General features: G+C 48.0%; 1 protein-coding gene across 5 annotated transcripts in view; it reads left to right on the forward strand.

Annotated features, from left to right (window-relative positions):
* spega (striated muscle enriched protein kinase a) overlaps positions 1-14,502 on the forward strand; it is a 32,245-nt gene that overhangs the window by 3,500 nt on the left and 14,243 nt on the right. Inside the window, exons 1-9 of one of the 5 annotated variants that reach the window (XM_034610495.1) lie at positions 3,873-4,359; positions 6,193-6,235; positions 6,769-7,075; positions 7,867-7,965; positions 9,807-9,957; positions 10,936-11,745; positions 11,945-12,348; positions 12,580-12,726; positions 13,191-13,373. In XM_034610495.1, the coding sequence (XP_034466386.1) occupies positions 6,943-7,075; positions 7,867-7,965; positions 9,807-9,957; positions 10,936-11,745; positions 11,945-12,348; positions 12,580-12,726; positions 13,191-13,373 (1,927 nt within the window). In that variant the 5' untranslated portion in view covers positions 3,873-4,359; positions 6,193-6,235; positions 6,769-6,942. Of the gene's footprint in view, positions 1-3,872; positions 4,360-6,192; positions 6,236-6,768; positions 7,076-7,866; positions 7,966-9,806; positions 9,958-10,935; positions 11,746-11,944; positions 12,349-12,579; positions 12,727-13,190; positions 13,374-14,502 lie in introns of those variants that run through there. The other 4 variants (XM_034610504.1, XM_034610521.1, XM_034610487.1 and 1 more) reach the window with 4 other exon arrangements.

Genomic DNA, 14,502 nt, shown 5'->3' on the forward strand with positions numbered 1-14,502 from the left:
TAGATCCTCTAAACTCCACCCTCTCAAATTGTTAGGTGGGATTTCAGTAAACATCATCAGTACATTCTCCGACACTGGAGAACCGTGGAGAACTGACCTTTGTGTGAGAAAGCACGTTCCCCTCTCGATGTTCTGTGTGTTAACAAGCTGCAGGAACCGTCTGCACAGTAAATATGAATTGAATAGATGCAGCGGATGAATATTTAGTGTTATTTAGACGCACCTCTCTTCAGCTGTAACTGTCTCATTGTCCCTCATTGTATCATTAATGGTGTCGTACAACATGTCTGCCTGGTTCTAGAGTTTCAAACCTGCCGTGCGTCCAACAGGACTGAACCACAGAGGACAGGGAAGGTCGTTCGGTGTCTGTGCAGCCGTGGGTTTAATCTCCTGCTATAACGAGGGGGGGCAGGCCGTCTGAAAGGGGGTGCAGAGGGAAAGTACAGTACGACTGGAGGGGTTGTACTATGCAGGACTGGAAATAGACGGGTGTAGTTGGCAGCCATAGTCTGGGAGAAGTGGGGGAAGACGGAGAGAGAAGAATCAGGGACATGGGCTGAGGAAGGTGAAGCCTGGAGGAGGTTCTGTCGGTTTCACCGGAGCGTCTCCACGGATAAGACTTGATAAAGATTCGCACTCTTGAGAAGTTATTTTGCGCAGAAGTCAAACATACAGAAGCAAAGACAGGAGCCATGTTGCGGAAGGAGCTGCTGGATGCACGGAGAGCTTTGAGGAGCGTTGGGGAAGGAGTGAGTGGGCCGAGAAGCAAGAGGCAGAGAGGTGAGTGGGAGCTGCTGATGTGCTGTGATGGCGTGAAGCGGTTTGTCAGGGATGAAGCACGAGATGCTGACATGTAACTGGATTCTCTCTTCAGAGCCGACCTGTTTGAAATATCTGCAAATATCTGCTCCGTGAATTCAGATGCACTCACAGAATTCAGAATTCCATACACGCAAAGATCCACGACTTATTATCTGAGGAATAAGTGAAACTAAATTAAACGAGATCCTTCTGGACCCACATCACACGAGGAGCCGGACAGATCTCCTCAAGGTGTTCCAAAGAGCGGGGCCCCTGACAGAGAAGGGCCCCGTCACCCTTGGTCCTGTTAAGCCCCAGCACAAAAAGTCAACAAAGAAATGTTAAAACCAAATCTAAAATATGCCAATCGAGAGAGAAGCTAATGATCCTGACTCTTTACATACAGACGAATGTGCTGCAGTTGAACCTGAAGCCGATTTGTGTCCCTCGCTCAGAGTTCACACCCGACGTGACGGTCCTGCTCTCGCCATCTCGTGTCAGGACTGCCTCCACGCTGCCGCGCAGATAATCTGTAGCTGCTTGATGATTTCACATTCTCTGAATATTACGTGGGAGTGGATTAAAGTTACAGTACGATTAATTAGCTTCTCCGCTCTCACGAGGCAGCTGAGGCAACACGTTGAGGGTGAAGCCGACGCCGCTCCTCCCGGTGTTTGGTCTGGCGCAGGATGTGTTTGTGTTCCATCCCACCGGTGCACAGTCATTCACAGGAACCCTCGGGGGATTTGGTCAGGATTAGGTGGTAGGATCAGGTTGCAGTGTGACTGTCAACATTGGCCGCTGTCATAATGGATTTACAAACCACCATCTGAGCTCCGGCCACGTGTCACCGCTCACATCTACTTCTGAGGGCTTTTTGCTGGCATTTCAAGGAGAGCGTGTTTTTTATGGTGCAGATGAAAAGCTGCCAACTGCGAATGGGAACTCAGCAAAAGCACCAAGAAGTCAGGGGTCCAGATTGTTTGGCTTCACTTTGTGGGAGCTGTCATGCTGTATTTACTGACTTTACAAGAAGTTCATTATCTCCAGAAGATCACCAGAGGTCACAGGAAATCCCAGTGAATAATAAAAGGTTTCATTCCTCTCCCGGAGCAGCTGTTGTGCTTTCACACAGAGAAACCTGCTCTGAATGGAGAAGTAGAAACCCGGTGAAGAGCAGTGTAATCGTGGTGTGATGTAACAGCAGCAGAACCTGTTTCCCTTCGTGAGGAGACTATTCCAGACGCTCTGCTGATGAAGCTGTTGCCAGGAAGGCATCCATCAGGGCGGCTCCACAGAAAGTCACATAATCAATCTGCTCTCTTGAAGTCTGCTTACTCCTTTGTTGTTTAAGAGAATTAAAGTGGCGTGGTCCAACGTGCACCTGTCCAGGTCCTGGTGATGCTCATTTGCTGTCTATCATTTTTCCATCAGGCTTGAGGTTTTGCAGGAGGCGGACTTGGTGTCTGTAGGTCAAACTGGCTCAGCTGCGATGTTTGACCTTCTCACACGGGTCAGACTGTGACTTCCTGAGCCCTGAAACAAACCAGACATGAGACATGAACCACAGAATCGAATGATCTCTCCTTCATGGCTGATATTCTGTGAGATGCCGAGTCCTTCTGGCTTTTAGTGAGCTCAGACCTCATGAGGGAGATTTCCCAGCAGCATGAGATGGACGCTCTGCCACCGCCTCCGGCCTCTCAGAGGTGCATGATGCTCATGGAATCGTGTGTTATGATGGGTGTATTGATCCGCGGGCGTTTGAACTGTTACTTGGGGGTGTATCCCGTATCACGCACAAAGCACCGGTATCGATCGCTGCACTTTCTGCTCCAGCGCATGCCTCTCGCTGGTGATGGATGGAGGAGGAGTGCGAGGCGGGCGAGGGGTGAAGAGAGGCAGGTTTGTTCAAATAACAAATGTAAACTGCAGCGAACTGAAAACTGCTGGTTTGTCTTCAGGAAAACAGGACAACTGTTTACATTTAAATCTATTTATGGATGAGTCAGGGAAAAGATGGCTGATAATCCTCATCTAACGACCAGATTCAAAACCCAGGAGTAGATCTCACGTATCGATTCTGTGTTTACAGGCCATAAACTGTAACACGCCTCATTTAGCCAAACTAAACGGCATGTGGCGAGGCGAGGCGAGCGCCGGGCAGCCGTGACGACACGCAGACGAGGATTCTGGGTTATTAGCTGGGGAACGAGATCTGGGTCTGCCGGTGGTTATTTTTAGATCAGTTTGACGGAGGAGGTGCGGGGAGCACAGATGTGTCTGGAAGAACAATTAACATGTGTCAGAGTGTGAATCAGAGGAGAGGAGGAGGAGGAGGAGGTGGGAAGCGGTTACACATTCTCATCACGTCGCTCATCAAATCAGACGAGGAGGAGAATGTTTGAGTGACTGGCACGGGCCTCTGTGTGTAGGAATGAAGTGACGATCAGATGATTGGGGACGAAGGAGTAAATCTTTCAGTTGTGATTTGCTGAAATGTGCAAGTTTTGGTCCAAATGAAACAAATACATGTGAAGAAGCATTTTTCAGCTCATAGTTTTTGGTTTAAATGTCCAAAACTAAACAGTTTCTGGTTCAATGTTTGATGAAAGATCAGTTTGTGTTATTATTATTGTTGGTTTGAACTGTAGCTGCTGTTTGTCGTGATCGTGGGGGGGGGGGGTAGTAACCTTGACCATCACTGGTTAAAGCTCACGGACATGAATATAGATAAATAATTGATTTGTTCTGAAAACACAGAAGAGAATTTACTGAGAGGTCGAGGGTGTAAGAATAAAATTGTGTTCTGGAGCTTTGCACATGAATGTTTCTGAGAAAGCAGATATATTCCCCCCCCCCACTCCCCCTTTAATATCCATTTCAGCCCCTCCATCCTTTCATCTCCTCCTCTTCCTCCCCCTGCTCTGCCTCCTCCCCCCCCCCGAGTCTCTCCCCCACCGCCTCCGCTCGCTCGTATTCCTCCGTCCTGCTCTTTTGTCGCTCGCAGCTCAGGAGGAGAAAAGAAAGTCAATTCGCTCTGCTGAAGCCAGTGGTTTTCTTCCTCCTCCTCCTCCTCCTCCTCCTCCTCTTCTTTATTCCCGACTCTCATCACTGCAATCAGGACCAACACACCCCTTCTGCTCAGACTTCCCACCCCCACCTCCTCTTGTTGGGATTGAGGGGAGGGGGGGGTGAACCAACCAGAGAATTGCTCCTCTGAAGGCAGCGTCTACGTCAGAGAGGGACGCTGTTCACATCAGCGGATTCACTCTCAGACACAAAGACACCTGGCTCTGCTGTATTTGCCTCCTCGCTCTTCCTTTCTCTCCGTCTTGCTGCCGGACCGGAGAATAACCCCCCCCCCCACCCCCACGCACACAAACAGCAGCCCGATCCTCTTCTTCTGAATTGTGATTTGTCTTTTCCTCACCACCGCCACACCCTGGGCTTTTGGGGGGTTTTCGGGATGTTTTCGTGAGCTACAGGTAATCGCACACATTTGACAGGAAGCGCTTCTTGAAGATGAAGAAAATCTGGTCCAAGAAGAGATTTCAGGTGAGGAAAGAAGATTTGAATTAAATGATACGATGAGGATGATTTTCTGTATATATGCAGTTTTTCATAGGGACTGGTAGATTGTTATATTTTGGGATGTGACGCCACACCCGTGATAATGTGATGCAACAGAACGGTGAAGAGTGGTTTTAGGGAACATATTGAAAACAGCCTTGCCTGCAGAAAATGAAAAAGTATGGACAGGTTTGTTTGTCGAGGACAAATCAGGACAACCTCACAAAGAAAGTAAACTCTGGTTGCCAGGTAGGAAGTCGTATTTTATTACAGTAGATCATAAGAAATGTAAATCATTTACTGAAAGTCTCACTGAACCTCAAAAAAAACCTAAATAACAATCTGCTTTTGCATCAAACAGCCCAAATTCCTGCTGCCCTGCCTCCGTGTGGCTGTGCACATTCTGTGTCTCTGAAATATGCATCTGGCGCTGGCACACGGTTTTTAGCTTGATAAGTAATTCATAGAGCAGGTTTCACAAATTGGGAGCATGTGGAAAGTGTGTCAGTGGGCTACGCATGGACACATGAGAATCAGGGCAGCCAGTCACAGGACGTTTCTCCTGCTCTGAGCTCTGCAGCGATATCAAACCTCCGAGATGTTTTCTTCCATTTGTTGGAATCACGCAGCTCGGGCTTGGATTGGTACTCACTGAATTCTGATTCTTTTGAAGTATTTGCCAAATCCAGCCTCTTCAAATGGGGGGGGGGGGGGGCGTGTGGCTGGGCTCTGCTGATATTATTGCCCTGAGGCCGAAACAATGGCGATCACGACAATGTGTCGGACGCTTCAGCTGGAGACTGTCAGATACAGATTCCACCAGGCAACAGTTTATCAAATCAACTGACACACAGGCGACAACCGGCGGCGGCGAGCGAAGGGGGCGAGCGAAGGGGGCGAGCGAAGGGGGCGAGCGAAGGGGGCGAGCGAAGGGGGCGAGCGAAGGGGGAACAAGTGTGAAATGAGTCACTTCGCACTTCGCTGCAAAGCCGTGAGTCACTCAGAGGAGCTCTCCTTGGTGCTGATTGACAGACTGTCCTAGAAGCAGTTTCCTCAACTGCTTCATCAGCAGGGACTTGAAACACGGCCCACAGATATTCTTTAAGACACAAGATAAAACACTGTCTGTGGCCTGTAGCCTTTGGTCAGATTAACCCTGAGCTGGGAGTCATTTCCTAAAGCAAGAAGTCTCATCACCCCGGTGATCAGGTGCTGACGGTCGCAGGAAGTGAAGTTAAAGACTAAAGTCGAACTCTGCCTCACGATTGTCTCGTTCTTATAGTAGAAATAGACTGTTAATAAAGATGGACGACGTGTCAGCTCCCAAAAGTGAAGCCAAAGCGTCTGGACTGCCCCCTGGTGGCTGGCTGCAGTACAGGTCATAACAATCAAAATACACGTTAAATGGATATTTCTGAAAGATGTTTTTTGACTGTAAGTTTGGTTTTAATTAGTTATTGATGATATAAAAACGTGCTGAGACCTTTTGATTGACAGCTGAGACTTCATTTCTGGATCGTGGGAGGAAGTGGAGACACGTCGTCCATCTTTATTTACAGTTAGTTTAAAACTAAACTTCAACTCAAAACTCAACCTCCCAGCTTCTATGATCCTTTCACCGAGAAGAACCTGAGCGTCCGTGGCTGTATCTGTTTTAATTCATTCTCACGTTTTCCTCCGGCGTATTGAAAGTGAAGGATTGTGGTCCCGGACTCACAGGTTGAATAATAAAGTTCAGGCTCGGCTGTTTAGTGTAGAACAGAACCGTTGGCTGTGTTCGCTGCTGAATAATACATCGCACTTTGTGTCTTGTTTCAGAGAACTGGGCATTCCACACGGACATTTGGCAGATTCACCCATGGTGTGTTGTCAGTATACGCTTCACTCAAATCCTCTTGTGTTCTATTGTTCTCTATTCTGTTAAAGAAACAAGTGAAGTCACTTTATCCTTTTCTTTCCGTCCTTTGTGCTTCGACTGCATGTGCTTCACTTTGATTTATTCCTCTAACGAGACTTTGAATATGAAAGTTGCTTTCAGTGTATTTGTGTTTTTACCACTTGACTGCTTATAACAAGAGTGGGTTTTATTATTGTACATCCACCCCCACAATGCAATGTATTTCCAATCAGGCAGAAAAGGCCTGAGTGAATAATGTCTGGCCACAGTGGTTTAGAATACGAGTCAATATTTGAGCCACTGAGCTGCACTTGACTCCAAATCATATTTACGTTATAATTCGGGCTGAATATATCTCCTGTAATTACATTGCTGAGTCAATTCCCCTGCGCCTGGTGGATCTACATACCCACACACACACACCCCCACACACACACCCCCCCGCTGTAATGACTTAATGCTGATTGCTCATGTTACACTGGCTTTCTCATCATCAGGCAGACCCTCTGGATTTATCTAATCTGGATCTGACTTGATTTGAGGCGCGATGGCGACACGCAGCCTGTTTTTTTTGCGGTTGTCGTCCTCCTCCTTCACGAGCCCTCTAACCCCGTAAAACACGTCCGCGTCGGCCGCCCGGCGGTTCGGCTGCTGCTGGTATTTAGACTCTAATGGGTACGAAGAGGATCGGTCGTGTGGGTGAGAGAGATGGTGGTTTCCATAGTAACGGTGCTCTCCCGTCTGCCCTCTCTTGCTGCCACTACGGAAGCGAAGTTTTCCGCTCCTGCCGAAAGCAAAGCTATGGTAAACCTGCCTGTCTTCATTCCTCCTCTGCCTCTGTCCTCCATCTGTCCCTCTCTCCTCATCCGTGGCTCCCCTGACTCTCTCTGTTCACCCCGGTGATGTCATGTGAGACGTGGTTTATGATCAGCATGTGTGTCGTTCATTTTTTTATCTTGTTTTATTGTTGTCAAAATCAGAGCGTCTCCCTTTCTGTTTCATTAAACGTCATCCCTCTTTGGGGGGTTTTAACTTTTATTTTATATAAATAAACAACGCAGGAAAAGATGCATTTAGTTTATATTTTAGTTGAATTCAAGTTCTATATTCTGGTTCTATTTGTTCTCTTTTTAACTATAGTTATATATAATGAAGTTTATGGTTAAACTGTAAAATATCAAACCTCATTGGCCCCCAAAAATCCATATAGTTCATTTTGTTTCTCTTTGTGAAATCAAACATTTGAATCTTCTAAATATCCAGTGAGCTTGTATCTTAAATCATTTTATTGATTATATCAAGGTAAAATATAAACTCCCCTCCATTTATTAGCCATGTTTTTCCATACGCCACAGCTGGCTCCATGTCACGCTCGAGCCTCAACCCATCTGTTTCCCTCCGGGGCTTCTCCTCAGCTCTTTCCAAGGACCCATCACGCTGTGTGCCGCTAAGCAAATGTGAAATGTCATTTTCAGCGAGCCTCAGTTGATTTAGATGTTGTTTCCATCCTCCTCCTCCACCGCCTCAATTTCCTTGCCCTGAATTTCCACCTCGCATCTTCACCCGTCTTCATTTGTGCCTCGTCTTTATTTCAGACTCTGAGGCCACAGAGGACGAGACCACGGAGCCTCAGATGGAAACCAAAGAAGGGCCCGGGAGGCACCAGGACAAGGCTGGCCGGAGAGGCCCCTCAGGTACTTCATCCACATCCCTCTCGTTTTCACAGCCTCAGCACTTCGGAGGTTATTGCTCCTCACAAATGTCACTTCAGCGTTTTTCCGTTTTCGCATTCATATATTTTCATAGCTGTAAAAACCTGCAGTAGGTGACGTAGTGAAAAGCACATGACTGGTTGCTCATAAACCATTAATGAGGCGAGTGTTGGTTTTACTGCCAGAAACACACACACACACACACACACACACACAAAATTATGATTGAGTGCGGATTGATAGATTTATCGTGGGCGGGTAATCGGTGGAAGGTTTGGATGAAACCCGATGTGTCATTAATCCCACATGGTGTGATGATGCAACATGGTGACACACTGCCCTAGTTTCCAGCAGGAAACCTGTCTCAGGTCTGGATGCGCGTGTGTGCGTGTGTGTGCGTGTGTGTGTGTGTGTGTGTGTGTGTGCGTGTGTGTGTGTGTGTGTGTGTGTGTGTGTGCGTGTGTGTGTGTGCGTGTGTGTGTGTGCGTGTGTGTGTGTGTGTCCACAGGGAGTCTACAGCCCAGAAAACTGAAACTGCGATGATACCAGCTCATGACACCAATTATTTTATATATTCTTTACCAATTTAATTTAACGAGGATATAAAAGTTGATGAATTGATCCACAAAACAATAAAGTCAGCAGTTTTTCCACCTCATCATAAACCTGACAACTTATCGATTATCACAGAAAATGACCGACGCACTCATCAATAATTAAATAACTCTGTGGTATTTAAATCTCCGTTTCAGAGTTTCGGCGTCACAGAGGCTGCTCGGCCTCTCCAGGCAACAGGGTGTCTGAATATAGAAATACTGACACCCTTCTCCTCTAGCACAGACAAGTGTTGGACTCTCCCCTCGCTCGTACACAGTGTTCGCTCGGGTCTGTCGGCTGAATTCACCCTCACCACGTCGCCCTGCAGAGACGAGAAACTAAATAATCAAAGCAGGAAATCACATGAGGCTAGAAACGTTTAAATCTTCGACCTGCAGCTCCTCCGTTAGATTTCCCATCTCACTCTTGTTGTGCTTTCTTCTGTCTCCATGAGAAACAGATATAGTTGTTTTATGATCATGTTGCTGAGTCAGTATCGCTGAGTCTGTCGTTTTACACCGTCCACTCCATCGCCGTCTCGAGGTTTCCGTCGTTAAAGCAAGATGCTGACTGCTCCGTCTTTTTTCGCTGCCAAAGCATTCCTGTCTCTGTTGCTCATCTCTAAAATGCCAATCATTGCCTGATTTGCGATGGGGGGGGTGGGGGGTGGGGTCTCGTTAAGTGGTGCACGCTCCACGTCAGCCTTACACTGTCTCTTTCATTTCCTGTTGTAAAACAATCAATACACTCTTTATCCATCTCACCCTTTTGCTTTTTAACAGGAGTGATTTTCTACCAACTCAGGGTTCCTGCATCTTCCCTGTGTCAGCACATGATTAATAAAGTCTTTAAAAGAAAATATATACCTTATTTATCCTTAATTATTATTTCTGAAAGAATAAAAGCCTAGAAACTAAAGAGTGTGATATTCACACTTTCAATTTCATGATCCTAATTAAGAGAAATGAAAAGTCTGATAATCTTTACAAGATTAAAAGTTTAATTTGATCTTCTCCAGCCGACAATTGTGAAAGAAATGTCTCTGTGTTTTACATAATGGCAGCAAATCCTCAGAATGCGAATGTGAGAATGTCAGATTCACTGACAGAGACGTTTCTTTTCTTCGGAGGATTTCATGGGATTTCTTGACAGTTCTAAAAACCTGATGGTTTGAATCCAAAGCAGTTGACAGGAGTGTCCCCCCCCCCCCCCCTCTCTCTCTCCAGGTGAGGGAGGACGGCTGACGGACTACAACCCAGATGCTCCGGATCGCAGGGCCACCCTCCCCGGCACGTACGACCCCGTGGTGGAGCGAGAGCTCCGTACTCTGGGCTCCCGCCCTCCGGGGCCCCACTTGGACCCCACAAACCCAGCCAGGCAAGCTCTCGGCGGGGGGCCCACTGAGGGGGCCCCCCCTGTCCGGCACCTGGGTGTGGAGCCGCTGATCCGGGCGTCTCATGCTAACCTGGCCCGGCCTGTTCAGGGGTCAGAGGAAAGTGTTTCTGTAGGCAGCGACTACTATGGGAGCATGTTCAGCCTCTACAGAGGGAGAACGTTTTCTATGCCCTTATAGCACAAGGCTGCGTTTTCTTTTAGGAGTCCATCAAACTAAATGACTGCCCCCAAATTTCAAAGAAAACCAGACATTATGTCCCCAACTTGCAAAAATCGGATCCCACATGTGAGACATTACAGAATTTATTCATTTTTTATGACTTGATTTGATTTATTTAAACATGTTGTTGCCTCCCATCTTTGTTTTGATGTCACACTTTCCTTTGACTCCGTGTGGTTTGATCTCTAACGAGGATCCTTCACACTCTGCAGATGTGTTACTCAGCACTTCTTCTTCTGGAAACTGGGACGACTCTATTTTTTACCCACTGCATGTTTTTCTGCAGCAGCAGCTCACGTTTGGATTAACACGGAATCTGTATGGGTTTGCTGTGGCATGCACGGGTTGCTGGTTTGGATCCAAGCTAATATTAGCATGAATGTTCTCACCCAACCTAACGATCATGTGATTTGCAGGCATGATGTTTTTGGATTCACAGCAGGGGGCGGTTCATGTTGTACAGTTTTTAGTATTTTAGAGTTTGTTCCACTTCACCACAGTCGGATTATTGATCTGAAGAAATCGTATTTTATCTTTTATTCATTTCTCTGCTATTTTATTTGACACTGTCTCTGAAAATGAGGCACAGATGAGCACAGACAATACACAAGGAAAGAAAACACGACAAACTGACACAAAATGGACGCTCGTCTGCTCCTTATTACACCTCCGACCCCACGGGAACTGCAGCAGAGCTCTAACTTCATGCCTACATTTCCCTTTAACCCTCAACCCTCTAGGAGTCAAACTGCCGACGAATCGCAGGGGCTTTCCTCCTGTGTCCCCCTGTCCTCTCCCCAGCCACCCCCCACCACGCACAAACACAGCAGCAGAACCCCAAACCAAGACCCGGATCAAGCCAAGCCCTCAGATCAGAGTGTCAACAGCGTGGTCATGACGCCCAAACTGGCCCGTGCAGGACCCAAGATCTTTGACAAGGTCCGAGCGTTCGAGGAGCGAAGGGCCAGCGTGGACGGGCCCGGAGGAGCAGGACGGTCGGCCTCCTGCGACTCAGACGGCGGTGGAAAGAAGACGGGAGGCCCCAGCAAAGAGGAGGGCCGGGTCCTCCAGAGGCGAGAAGCTTTCAAGCAACGGGCTTCTTCCTTAGAGGACAAGACGAGCTACTCCCAGAGGGTCCAGAGCTACCAGAGCAAGTTCGCAGAGGAGCTCCAGAGGATCAAGAAGCTCGTGGGAAAGCCGAGCTTGAAGAAGGCTTACTCCACGGAGCAGCTGTCCCAGAAGGAGAGTCGGCCTGTGGGGAAGCTGGAGCCCATTCCTCCCCAAGTGGTTAAGAAGTTGGAGGCCAGGGAGCGAGCCCTGGAGCAGGAGGACGTTGGAGCGACTCGTCCCCGGGTCCAAGGCAACGGTCTGAGGAGTCTTAGTAACGACCCTGTAAAGGAGAGGATGACACAGCCAGATTCTCGGGGGAAACCAGCGGACGGCTCATCACGAGGAAACGCAGGGAAAATCTCTGTTACCATGGAGACAGCACCAGTTCACCAGTTACCAGGGCAACCATTGCCAACAGCCACACGGACGAGTCTCACCAGGTGCGCAGATGATCTTTGATCAAGAATTTGTGTGATTTTTAAAATTTTGACAAATCTGCTTCTTGTGTATTTCCTTTGGGAGATAAATATATTTCGCTCAAAAGATTCAAAGCGAAACAAAGAAAAGATTTTTAAATATTGTATTTATTGGATTACTTGTTGTCAGTATTACATAACAGGTTTCTTGTCTTTCACACAGAGAAAAAGTACAACGCGCTCCAGCAGCTGACAAAGACACACAACCGTCCCCCTCCAGAGACCTGGGGACGGATTCAAAGATGAGCCACAAAGCAGGCCGCAGGTCTCCCAGCCCCATGGGGAACACGGCCCCCCTCGCCGCTGTGAGGGAACCAGGGTCCCAGTATCCACCCAAGCCCCCCCGCCTCACCCCGTCACCCACTCCGTCCGTCAGCCCCCTCGTAAAGAGGAGGAAGGCGGAGGTGGGGCGGGCGTCGCCTGCGTTGAAAATGAACATCCCCACGATCCTGGTGGAGGATGAACCCATGGAGGCCGAGTGCGCCGCCGACAGCGTGAGGAGGAAAGAGAGGAGGGTGCGCAAGAGCAAGAGAGGGCGCTCTGCTCAACCCCGGGCTCCAGAGGAAGGTATGAAGAAGAACCATAGTTTAAATGTATATTTTAATGGGTATAGAGACTGACAGGCTGGTTATAGAATGGTGGCTGTTTCTTGTACGACCCAACTCCTGTTCATTCAAGAAAGTTAAACTCAGTCTTGCTGCAGGTTCAGGACTCAGAGATAGAAGCTAAAGACAGAAACCAGCCTGTGATTCACTTTGGGGCTCGACCCTTTCACAACACTTCACCTGTTGTTTCCAGGGGCCTCATCCGATGACTCGTACCTGTCGGCTGATGAGGAGCCGGCTGAGGCCCCGAGGTTTGAGAGGCCCCTCGAAGCCGCCACAGGGGCCCGGGGGTCAGAGGTCACACTGAGATGTGTCATCACTGGAAACCCTCCACCCACAGGTACGACAGAGGGTTTTATCTCTTTGTTTTCAATTTCAGAAATGAAAAATCTACAATAAAAATCTGCTAAATACAAATATAGGTCATATTTAAAATGTAACCCTCTGAAAATTGACCCCCCCGAACTGGCTGCGGAAGATTGTTGTTTGCACGATCTTGTTAAAATAGATATAAAATATAGTTTGAACAACACTGGAGGAACATTTCTACAGCAGAGAACAGGATTAAAACTGGTTCAGTGACTCAGCTGAAAACAGGGATTTGGATTAAAGTTTTTGTGTGGGGATAAAAAAATTCCGCTTCACAATTTGTTTAGATCCTTTGGAGAAATGTGAAACCCTCAAACAAAGAGGCGTCTTCCTGACACATCTCTGAAAGCTGGACTGTTCTATATCTGTTCTTTCAGTGGGAGGGTTGTATCGGCTCTTTCTCCTCCTGTGTGAATATGTGTTTGTTTCCCTCAGTGACATGGAGGAAGGAGAATGTGGAGATACGGAGCGATGCCTCCCATGTGGTGAAGGCTGCGGGTGAGGAGCACCGGCTGCTGATAAAGCAGATGAGGCCGAACAACGCCGGGTCGTACTGCGTCACAGCTGTCAGCGCGGCGGGCAGCGCGTCCTGCAGCGCCCCGCTCTCCATCCAGTCAGGTGAGAGCACGCCGGCGAGGGAGATACTGAGAGATGAAGTTAGACGAAGATGTTGCTCCTCTTGAAATACATGAACATATTGACTCAGCTCGCTCTAATCCGCTGCCAGCCCTCCTCCGCTCTGACACGCTGGCTTAATGGCTGCAAAGGCCCGCTAGAGCTCAGCATCCCAACCGGGGCTCTTTGCAGCGATAGTTGCCATGGCAACCCATTAATTCTTTAAAGCACCCCCTCATCTCGGTGCGGATTCAAATCACAGAGCTGCCCCGTCACACAAAAGGTCCCTGGAGCCTTCAAGGCAGCCGTGGCATTCGGAATGAGAAGTAAACAAAATAACTGCTCCAATTTGGAAAAGGCTTCTGTTATGTGTTGTTTATATTGTACCCTGTGTGTGTGTGTGTGTGTGTGTGTGTGTCTGTGTGTGTGAGACAGGCTTGCACCGCTCCCAGGGTTTTGTATCAGCTCATGTAAATGAAACCTGCTTGTCCCGAGTTTTGTCAACAAAGTGAGCATTCGCTCTCGCAGCGTCTTGCAGGCAGAGCCGGGCCTGCGTTGCCATATTAGGCCTGTAGAGTCTAAGGAGTATTTTTAGCCGCCCTCTTGTTCTTTCGGGTAATTGCAGTCTGCTTTGTGTCGCTGGTTGAGATTACTGCCGGAGTTTTCTTTTTTTATCTCTCAGTAGATTTCACGCTGCTGGGCTTGGAGCTGGAGTTGTCAGAATGTGGAGGGAGATTATGGGAGTGAGTTCGACAAGGGGAACAAAATGAAGTCTGTGTTGTTATGAAACAAATATATATTCCATCTGTTTCTGTGCAGTATGAAAACCACTGACACCTGAAAGAATCTATAAGATATTGAACGTCAGGATGTTGTTGGAGAACACGACAGTGACAGGAAGCAGAGGAGAGGATAGAGGATGAGGCTGAAAGGGAAGGTTTAGTTGTGTAAGAGTTGGCAGCTTGACGTAAATAGTCTGTGGAGTTATCCCTGGTGCACAGGCGCTGCTCAGAGATGTGACGATAGGTAGGTTATTGCATTTCTTACTTATAATACACAGCGTTATGACATTTCAAACTGAATGCACCTTGTTGATTTAGTTTAAAAAGCCGCTGTCGTCTTCTCCTATCTG

This window comes from Hippoglossus hippoglossus, chromosome 2, assembly GCF_009819705.1.
Source record: "Hippoglossus hippoglossus isolate fHipHip1 chromosome 2, fHipHip1.pri, whole genome shotgun sequence".
Lineage (NCBI taxonomy): Eukaryota > Metazoa > Chordata > Actinopteri > Pleuronectiformes > Pleuronectidae > Hippoglossus > Hippoglossus hippoglossus.